General features: G+C 50.6%; 1 protein-coding gene across 1 annotated transcript in view; it reads left to right on the forward strand.

Moving 5' to 3' along the window:
* The window catches only part of tdrd12 (tudor domain containing 12), a 52287-nt gene extending 42171 nt beyond the window's left edge, over nucleotides 1–10116 (forward strand). The window contains exon 36 of the mRNA XM_079859260.1: nucleotides 9887–10116. Within this exon, the coding sequence (XP_079715386.1) occupies nucleotides 9887–9960 (74 nt within the window). The 3' untranslated portion in view covers nucleotides 9961–10116. The remainder of the gene's footprint in view (nucleotides 1–9886) is intronic.
* The last annotated feature ends 250 nt before the right edge of the window (nucleotides 10117–10366 follow it).

Here is a 10366-nt window from a genome sequence, read left to right on the forward strand (position 1 = left end):
TGTGACGGGTGTTTGTGGTCCCTCAGTGTTTCAGTGAGTGTGACGGGTGTTTGTGTTCCCTCAGTGTTTCAGTGAGTGTGACGGGTGTTTGTGGTCCTCAGTGTTTCGGTGAGTGTGACGGGTGTTTGTGGTCCTCAGTGTTTCAGTGAGTGTGACGAGTGTTTGTGGTCCTCAGTGTTTCGGTGAGTGTGACGGGTGTTTGTGTTCCCTCAGTGTTTCAGTGAGTGTGACGGGTGTTTGTGGTCCTCAGTGTTTCGGTGAGTGTGACGGGTGTTTGTGGTCCTCAGTGTTTCGGTGAGTGTGACGGGTGTTTGTGGTCCTCAGTGTTTCGGTGAGTGACGGGTGTTTGTGTTCCCTCAGTGTTTCAGTGAGTGTGACGGGTGTTTGTGGTCCTCAGTGTTTCGGTGAGTGTGACGGGTGTTTGTGGTCCCTCAGTGTTTCAATGTGTGTGACGGGTGTTTGTGGTCCCTCAGTGTTTCAGTGAGTGTGACGGGTGTTTGTGGTCCCTCAGTGTTTCAATGTGTGTGACGGGTGTTTGTGGTCCCTCAGTGTTTCAGTGAGTGTGACGGGTGTTTGTGGTCCTCAGTGTTTCGGTGAGTGTGACGGGTGTTTGTGGTCCCTCAGTGTTTCAATGTGTGTGACGGGTGTTTGTGGTCCCTCAGTGTTTCAATGTGTGTGACGGGTGTTTGTGGTCCCTCAGTGTTTCAGTGAGTGTGACGGGTGTTTGTGGTCCTCAGTGTTTCGGTGAGTGTGACGGGTGTTTGTGGTCCTCAGTGTTTCGGTGAGTGTGACGGGTGTTTGTGGTCCCTCAGTGTTTCAATGTGTGTGACGGGTGTTTGTGGTCCCTCAGTGTTTCAGTGAGTGTGACGGGTGTTTGTGGTCCTCAGTGTTTCAGTGAGTGTGACGGGTGTTTGTGTTCCCTCAGTGTTTCAATGTGTGTGACGGGTGTTTGTGGTCCCTCAGTGTTTCAGTGAGTGTGACGGGTGTTTGTGGTCCTCAGTGTTTCGGTGAGTGTGACGGGTGTTTGTGGTCCCTCAGTGTTTCAATGTGTGTGACGGGTGTTTGTGGTCCCTCAGTGTTTCAATGTGTGTGACGGGTGTTTGTGGTCCCTCAGTGTTTCAGTGAGTGTGACGGGTGTTTGTGGTCCTCAGTGTTTCGGTGAGTGTGACGGGTGTTTGTGGTCCTCAGTGTTTCGGTGAGTGTGACGGGTGTTTGTGGTCCCTCAGTGTTTCAATGTGTGTGACGGGTGTTTGTGGTCCCTCAGTGTTTCAGTGAGTGTGACGGGTGTTTGTGGTCCTCAGTGTTTCAGTGAGTGTGACGGGTGTTTGTGTTCCCTCAGTGTTTCAGTGAGTGTGACGGGTGTTTGTGGTCCTCAGTGTTTCAGTGAGTGTGACGGGTGTTTGTGGTCCCTCAGTGTTTCAGTGAGTGTGACGAGTGTTTGTGTTCCCTCAGTGTTTCAGTGAGTGTGACGGGTGTTTGTGGTCCTCAGTGTTTCAGTGAGTGTGACGGGTGTTTGTGGTCCCTCAGTGTTTCAGTGAGTGTGACGGGTGTTTGTGTTCCCTCAGTGTTTCAGTGAGTGTGACGGGTGTTTGTGTTCCCTCAGTGTTACAGTGAGTGTGACGGGTGTTTGTGTTCCCTCAGTGTTTCAGTGAGTGTGACGGGTGTTTGTGGTCCTCAGTGTTTCAGTGAGTGTGACGGGTGTTTGTGGTCCTCAGTGTTTCAGTGAGTGTGACGGGTGTTTGTGTTCCCTCATTGTTTCAGTGAGTGTGACGAGTGTTTGTGTTCCCTCAGTGTTTCAGTGAGTGTGACGGGTGTTTGTGTTCCCTCAGTGTTTCGGTGAGTGTGACGGGTGTTTGTGTTCCCTCAGTGTTTCGGTGAGTGTGACGGGTGTTTGTGGTCCCTCAGTGTTTCGGTGAGTGTGACGGGTGTTTGTGTTCCCTCAGTGTTTCAGTGAGTGTGACGGGTGTTTGTGGTCCCTCAGTGTTTCAGTGAGTGTGACGGGTGTTTGTGTTCCCTCAGTGTTTCGGTGAGTGTGACGGGTGTTTGTGGTCCTCAGTGTTTCGGTGAGTGTGACGGGTGTTTGTGTTCCCTCAGTGTTTCGGTGAGTGTGACGGGTGTTTGTGTTCCCTCAGTGTTTCGGTGAGTGTGACGGGTGTTTGTGGTCCCTCAGTGTTTCGGTGAGTGTGACGGGTGTTTGTGGTCCTCAGTGTTTCGGTGAGTGTGACGGGTGTTTGTGTTCCCTCAGTGTTTCGGTGAGTGTGACGGGTGTTTGTGGTCCTCAGTGTTTCAGTGAGTGTGACGGGTGTTTGTGGTCCCTCAGTGTTTCAGTGAGTGTGACGGGTGTTTGTGGTCCCTCAGTGTTTCAGTGAGTGTGACGGGTGTTTGTGTTCCCTCAGTGTTTCAATGTGTGTGACGGGTGTTTGTGGTCCCTCAGTGTTTCAGTGAGTGTGACGGGTGTTTGTGGTCCTCAGTGTTTCGGTGAGTGTGACGGGTGTTTGTGGTCCTCAGTGTTTCGGTGAGTGTGACGGGTGTTTGTGGTCCCTCAGTGTTTCAATGTGTGTGACGGGTGTTTGTGGTCCCTCAGTGTTTCAGTGAGTGTGACGGGTGTTTGTGGTCCTCAGTGTTTCAGTGAGTGTGACGGGTGTTTGTGGTCCTCAGTGTTTCGGTGAGTGTGACGGGTGTTTGTGGTCCTCAGTGTTTCGGTGAGTGTGACGGGTGTTTGTGGTCCCTCAGTGTTTCAATGTGTGTGACGGGTGTTTGTGGTCCCTCAGTGTTTCAGTGAGTGTGACGGGTGTTTGTGGTCCTCAGTGTTTCGGTGAGTGTGACGGGTGTTTGTGTTCCCTCAGTGTTTCAGTGAGTGTGACGGGTGTTTGTGTTCCCTCAGTGTTTCAATGTGTGTGACGGGTGTTTGTGTTCCCTCAGTGTTTCAGTGAGTGTGACGGGTGTTTGTGGTCCTCAGTGTTTCGGTGAGTGTGACGGGTGTTTGTGTTCCCTCAGTGTTTCAGTGAGTGTGACGGGTGTTTGTGGTCCCTCAGTGTTTCAGTGAGTGTGACGGGTGTTTGTGGTCCCTCAGTGTTTCAGTGAGTGTGACGGGTGTTTGTGGTCCTCAGTGTTTCGGTGAGTGTGACGGGTGTTTGTGGTCCTCAGTGTTTCGGTGAGTGTGACGGGTGTTTGTGGTCCTCAGTGTTTCGGTGAGTGTGACGGGTGTTTGTGGTCCCTCAGTGTTTCAGTGAGTGTGACGGGTGTTTGTGGTCCTCAGTGTTTCGGTGAGTGTGACGGGTGTTTGTGTTCCCTCAGTGTTTCAGTGAGTGTGACGGGTGTTTGTGGTCCCTCAGTGTTTCGGTGAGTGTGACGGGTGTTTGTGGTCCTCAGTGTTTCGGTGAGTGTGACGGGTGTTTGTGGTCCCTCAGTGTTTCAATGTGTGTGACGGATGTTTGTGGTCCTCAGTGTTTCGGTGAGTGTGACGGGTGTTTGTGGTCCTCAGTGTTTCAGTGAGTGTGACGAGTGTTTGTGGTCCTCAGTGTTTCGGTGAGTGTGACGGGTGTTTGTGGTCCCTCAGTGTTTCAGTGAGTGTGACGGGTGTTTGTGGTCCTCAGTGTTTCGGTGAGTGTGACGGGTGTTTGTGTTCCCTCAGTGTTTCAATGTGTGTGACGGGTGTTTGTGTTCCCTCAGTGTTTCAGTGAGTGTGACGGGTGTTTGTGGTCCTCAGTGTTTCGGTGAGTGTGACGGGTGTTTGTGTTCCCTCAGTGTTTCAGTGAGTGTGACGGGTGTTTGTGGTCCCTCAGTGTTTCAGTGAGTGTGACGGGTGTTTGTGGTCCCTCAGTGTTTCAGTGAGTGTGACGGGTGTTTGTGGTCCTCAGTGTTTCGGTGAGTGTGACGGGTGTTTGTGGTCCTCAGTGTTTCGGTGAGTGTGACGGGTGTTTGTGGTCCTCAGTGTTTCGGTGAGTGTGACGGGTGTTTGTGGTCCCTCAGTGTTTCAGTGAGTGTGACGGGTGTTTGTGGTCCTCAGTGTTTCGGTGAGTGTGACGGGTGTTTGTGTTCCCTCAGTGTTTCAGTGAGTGTGACGGGTGTTTGTGGTCCCTCAGTGTTTCGGTGAGTGTGACGGGTGTTTGTGGTCCCTCAGTGTTTCAGTGAGTGTGACGGGTGTTTGTGGTCCTCAGTGTTTCGGTGAGTGTGACGGGTGTTTGTGGTCCTCAGTGTTTCGGTGAGTGTGACGGGTGTTTGTGGTCCCTCAGTGTTTCAATGTGTGTGACGGGTGTTTGTGGTCCCTCAGTGTTTCAGTGAGTGTGACGGGTGTTTGTGGTCCTCAGTGTTTCAGTGAGTGTGACGAGTGTTTGTGGTCCTCAGTGTTTCGGTGAGTGTGACGGGTGTTTGTGGTCCCTCAGTGTTTCAGTGAGTGTGACGAGTGTTTGTGGTCCTCAGTGTTTCAGTGAGTGTGACGGGTGTTTGTGGTCCCTCAGTGTTTCAGTGAGTGTGACGAGTGTTTGTGGTCCTCAGTGTTTCAGTGAGTGTGACGGGTGTTTGTGGTCCTCAGTGTTTCAGTGAGTGTGACGAGTGTTTGTGTTCCCTCAGTGTTTCAGTGAGTGTGACGGGTGTTTGTGGTCCTCAGTGTTTCGGTGAGTGTGACGGGTGTTTGTGGTCCCTCAGTGTTTCGGTGAGTGTGACGAGTGTTTGTGGTCCTCAGTGTTTCAGTGAGTGTGACGGGTGTTTGTGGTCCTCAGTGTTTCAGTGAGTGTGACGGGTGTTTGTGGTCCTCAGTGTTTCGGTGAGTGTGACGGGTGTTTGTGGTCCCTCAGTGTTTCAGTGAGTGTGACGGGTGTTTGTGTTCCCTCAGTGTTTCAGTGAGTGTGACGGGTGTTTGTGGTCCCTCAGTGTTTCAATGTGTGTGACGGGTGTTTGTGGTCCCTCAGTGTTTCAGTGAGTGTGACGGGTGTTTGTGGTCCCTCAGTGTTTCAGTGAGTGTGACGGGTGTTTGTGGTCCTCAGTGTTTCAGTGAGTGTGACGGGTGTTTGTGGTCCTCAGTGTTTCAGTGAGTGTGACGGGTGTTTGTGGTCCTCAGTGTTTCGGTGAGTGTGACGGGTGTTTGTGGTCCTCAGTGTTTCAGTGAGTGTGACGAGTGTTTGTGGTCCTCAGTGTTTCAGTGAGTGTGACGAGTGTTTGTGGTCCTCAGTGTTACAGTGAGTGTGACGAGTGTTTGTGGTCCTCAGTGTTACAGTGAGTGTGACGGGTGTTTGTGTTCCCTCAGTGTTTCAGTGAGTGTGACGGGTGTTTGTGGTCCCTCAGTGTTTCAGTGAGTGTGACGGGTGTTTGTGTTCCCTCAGTGTTTCAGTGAGTGTGACGGGTGTTTGTGTTCCCTCAGTGTTTCAGTGAGTGTGACGGGTGTTTGTGGTCCCTCAGTGTTTCAGTGAGTGTGACGAGTGTTTGTGGTCCTCAGTGTTTCAGTGAGTGTGACGAGTGTTTGTGGTCCTCAGTGTTTCAGTGAGTGTGACGGGTGTTTGTGGTCCTCAGTGTTTCAGTGAGTGTGACGGGTGTTTGTGGTCCTCAGTGTTTCAGTGAGTGTGACGGGTGTTTGTGGTCCTCAGTGTTTCGGTGAGTGTGACGGGTGTTTGTGGTCCCTCAGTGTTTCAGTGAGTGTGACGAGTGTTTGTGGTCCTCAGTGTTTCGGTGAGTGTGACGGGTGTTTGTGTTCCCTCAGTGTTTCAGTGAGTGTGACGGGTGTTTGTGGTCCTCAGTGTTTCGGTGAGTGTGACGGGTGTTTGTGGTCCCTCAGTGTTTCAGTGAGTGTGACGAGTGTTTGTGGTCCTCAGTGTTTCAGTGAGTGTGACGGGTGTTTGTGTTCCCTCAGTGTTACAGTGAGTGTGACGGGTGTTTGTGTTCCCTCAGTGTTTCGGTGAGTGTGACGGGTGTTTGTGGTCCTCAGTGTTTCAGTGAGTGTGACGGGTGTTTGTGGTCCTCAGTGTTTCAGTGAGTGTGACGGGTGTTTGTGGTCCTCAGTGTTTCAGTGAGTGTGACGGGTGTTTGTGGTCCTCAGTGTTTCGGTGAGTGTGACGGGTGTTTGTGGTCCCTCAGTGTTTCAGTGAGTGTGACGAGTGTTTGTGGTCCTCAGTGTTTCAGTGAGTGTGACGGGTGTTTGTGGTCCTCAGTGTTTCAGTGAGTGTGACGGGTGTTTGTGGTCCTCAGTGTTTCAGTGAGTGTGACGGGTGTTTGTGTTCCCTCAGTGTTTCAGTGAGTGTGACGGGTGTTTGTGTTCCCTCAGTGTTTCAGTGAGTGTGACGGGTGTTTGTGTTCCCTCAGTGTTTCGGTGAGTGTGACGGGTGTTTGTGGTCCTCAGTGTTTCAGTGAGTGTGACGAGTGTTTGTGGTCCCTCAGTGTTTCAGTGAGTGTGACGGGTGTTTGTGGTCCTCAGTGTTTCAGTGAGTGTGACGAGTGTTTGTGGTCCTCAGTGTTTCGGTGAGTGTGACGGGTGTTTGTGGTCCCTCAGTGTTTCAGTGAGTGTGACGAGTGTTTGTGGTCCTCAGTGTTTCAGTGAGTGTGACGGGTGTTTGTGGTCCTCAGTGTTTCAGTGAGTGTGACGGGTGTTTGTGGTCCTCAGTGTTTCAGTGAGTGTGACGGGTGTTTGTGTTCCCTCAGTGTTTCAGTGAGTGTGACGGGTGTTTGTGTTCCCTCAGTGTTTCAGTGAGTGTGACGGGTGTTTGTGTTCCCTCAGTGTTTCAGTGAGTGTGACGGGTGTTTGTGTTCCCTCAGTGTTTCGGTGAGTGTGACGGGTGTTTGTGGTCCTCAGTGTTTCAGTGAGTGTGACGGGTGTTTGTGGTCCTCAGTGTTTCAGTGAGTGTGACGGGTGTTTGTGTTCCCTCAGTGTTTCGGTGAGTGTGACGGGTGTTTGTGGTCCTCAGTGTTTCAGTGAGTGTGACGGGTGTTTGTGTTCCCTCAGTGTTTCAGTGAGTGTGACGGGTGTTTGTGTTCCCTCAGTGTTTCGGTGAGTGTGACGGGTGTTTGTGGTCCTCAGTGTTTCAGTGAGTGTGACGGGTGTTTGTGTTCCCTCAGTGTTTCAGTGAGTGTGACGGGTGTTTGTGTTCCCTCAGTGTTTCGGTGAGTGTGACGGGTGTTTGTGGTCCTCAGTGTTTCAGTGAGTGTGACGGGTGTTTGTGGTCCTCAGTGTTACAGTGAGTGTGACGGGTGTTTGTGGTCCCTCAGTGTTTCAGTGAGTGTGACGGGTGTTTGTGTTCCCTCAGTGTTTCGGTGAGTGTGACGGGTGTTTGTGGTCCTCAGTGTTTCAGTGAGTGTGACGGGTGTTTGTGGTCCTCAGTGTTTCAGTGAGTGTGACGGGTGTTTGTGGTCCTCAGTGTTTCAGTGAGTGTGACGGGTGTTTGTGTTCCCTCAGTGTTTCAGTGAGTGTGACGGGTGTTTGTGGTCCTCAGTGTTTCAGTGAGTGTGACGGGTGTTTGTGTTCCCTCAGTGTTTCGGTGAGTGTGACGGGTGTTTGTGGTCCTCAGTGTTTCAGTGAGTGTGACGAGTGTTTGTGGTCCTCAGTGTTTCAGTGAGTGTGACGAGTGTTTGTGGTCCTCAGTGTTTCAGTGAGTGTGACGGGTGTTTGTGGTCCTCAGTGTTTCAGTGAGTGTGACGGGTGTTTGTGGTCCTCAGTGTTTCAGTGAGTGTGACGGGTGTTTGTGGTCCTCAGTGTTTCAGTGAGTGTGACGGGTGTTTGTGTTCCCTCAGTGTTTCAGTGAGTGTGACGGGTGTTTGTGGTCCCTCAGTGTTTCAGTGAGTGTGACGGGTGTTTGTGTTCCCTCAGTGTTTCAGTGAGTGTGACGGGTGTTTGTGGTCCCTCAGTGTTTCAGTGAGTGTGACGGGTGTTTGTGTTCCCTCAGTGTTTCAGTGAGTGTGACGGGTGTTTGTGGTCCTCAGTGTTTCAGTGAGTGTGACGGGTGTTTGTGTTCCCTCAGTGTTTCGGTGAGTGTGACGGGTGTTTGTGGTCCTCAGTGTTTCGGTGAGTGTGACGAGTGTTTGTGGTCCTCAGTGTTTCAGTGAGTGTGACGAGTGTTTGTGTTCCCTCAGTGTTTCAGTGAGTGTGACGGGTGTTTGTGGTCCTCAGTGTTTCAGTGAGTGTGACGAGTGTTTGTGGTCCTCAGTGTTTCAGTGAGTGTGACGAGTGTTTGTGGTCCTCAGTGTTACAGTGAGTGTGACGGGTGTTTGTGTTCCCTCAGTGTTTCAGTGAGTGTGACGGGTGTTTGTGGTCCCTCAGTGTTTCAGTGAGTGTGACGGGTGTTTGTGGTCCCTCAGTGTTTCGGTGAGTGTGACGGGTGTTTGTGGTCCTCAGTGTTTCAGTGAGTGTGACGGGTGTTTGTGTTCCCTCAGTGTTTCGGTGAGTGTGACGAGTGTTTGTGGTCCCTCAGTGTTTCGGTGAGTGTGACGGGTGTTTGTGGTCCCTCAGTGTTTCGGTGAGTGTGACGGGTGTTTGTGGTCCCTCAGTGTTTCAGTGAGTGTGACGAGTGTTTGTGGTCCTCAGTGTTTCAGTGAGTGTGACGAGTGTTTGTGTTCCCTCAGTGTTTCAGTGAGTGTGACGGGTGTTTGTGGTCCTCAGTGTTTCAGTGAGTGTGACGAGTGTTTGTGTTCCCTCAGTGTTTCAGTGAGTGTGACGGGTGTTTGTGGTCCCTCAGTGTTTCAGTGAGTGTGACGGGTGTTTGTGTTCCCTCAGTGTTTCAGTGAGTGTGACGGGTGTTTGTGGTCCCTCAGTGTTTCAGTGAGTGTGACGGGTGTTTGTGGTCCTCAGTGTTTCAGTGAGTGTGACGGGTGTTTGTGGTCCTCAGTGTTTCAGTGAGTGTGACGAGTGTTTGTGGTCCCTCAGTGTTTCAGTGAGTGTGACGAGTGTTTGTGTTCCTCAGTGTTACAGTGAGTGTGACGGGTGTTTGTGGTCCTCAGTGTTTCAGTGAGTGTGACGGGTGTTTGTGGTCCTCAGTGTTTCAGTGAGTGTGACGGGTGTTTGTGGTCCTCAGTGTTTCAGTGAGTGTGACGAGTGTTTGTGTTCCTCAGTGTTACAGTGAGTGTGACGGGTGTTTGTGGTCCTCAGTGTTTCAGTGAGTGTGACGGGTGTTTGTGTTCCTCAGTGTTACAGTGAGTGTGACGAGTGTTTGTGGTCCTCAGTGTTTCAGTGAGTGTGACGGGTGTTTGTGTTCCTCAGTGTTACAGTGAGTGTGACGGGTGTTTGTGGTCCTCAGTGTTTCAGTGAGTGTGACGGGTGTTTGTGTTCCTCAGTGTTACAGTGAGTGTGACGAGTGTTTGTGGTCCTCAGTGTTTCAGTGAGTGTGACGGGTGTTTGTGGTCCCTCAGTGTTTCAGTGAGTGTGACGGGTGTTTGTGTTCCTCAGTGTTACAGTGAGTGTGACGAGTGTTTGTGGTCCTCAGTGTTACAGTGAGTGTGACGGGTGTTTGTGGTCCTCAGTGTTTCAGTGAGTGTGACGGGTGTTTGTGTTCCTCAGTGTTACAGTGAGTGTGACGGGTGTTTGTGTTCCTCAGTGTTTCAGTGAGTGTGACGGGTGTTTGTGGTCCCTCAGTGTTTCAGTGAGTGTGACGGGTGTTTGTGGTCCCTCAGTGTTTCAGTGAGTGTGACGGGTGTTTGTGGTCCTCAGTGTTTCAGTGAGTGTGACGAGTGTTTGTGGTCCCTCAGTGTTTCAGTGAGTGTGACGGGTGTTTGTGGTCCTCAGTGTTTCAGTGAGTGTGACGGGTGTTTGTGGTCCTCAGTGTTTCAGTGAGTGTGACGGGTGTTTGTGGTCCTCAGTGTTTCGGTGAGTGTGACGGGTGTTTGTGGTCCCTCAGTGTTTCAGTGAGTGTGACGGGTGTTTGTGGTCCTCAGTGTTTCGGTGAGTGTGACGGGTGTTTGTGGTCCTCAGGGCACTGGTTCCAGGCTGAGTTGGGAGAGGACGGCTGTTTCGTGAGCTCCGAGAGCTGCAGCGACAGCGACTGACACATTAACTGAGGACATCGGCCTCCACATCAGTTTCACAGCCTATAGGACAATAATAATGCTTACAACTTTATTTTAAGATGACATAATTACATTGTTCTTACTCAGATATGTAGGCTACTGAGTAATATTAACTAACTACATGTACTTACTATAGAGTTAGAGTTTGATTTAGGGTTAATTATTAATTATGCATAATTTACTGTTTACTATAGTAATTACATGTAGTAACGTAACTACATCACCTTAAAATAAAGTTTTACCTTAATAATAATAATAATAATAATAATAATGTTTGTTTTCTTTTTAGCATTTGTGTTGAGGTATCTTTTAAACTGCTTCTTTGAGTTACACTAGTTTTGTTAACAGTATAAATGTCCACTTGAGCGTTGACCTTGTTGTGAAT

This window comes from Squalius cephalus (genome assembly GCF_949319135.1).
Source record: "Squalius cephalus genome assembly, chromosome: 23".
NCBI classification, from domain to species: domain Eukaryota; kingdom Metazoa; phylum Chordata; class Actinopteri; order Cypriniformes; family Leuciscidae; genus Squalius; species Squalius cephalus.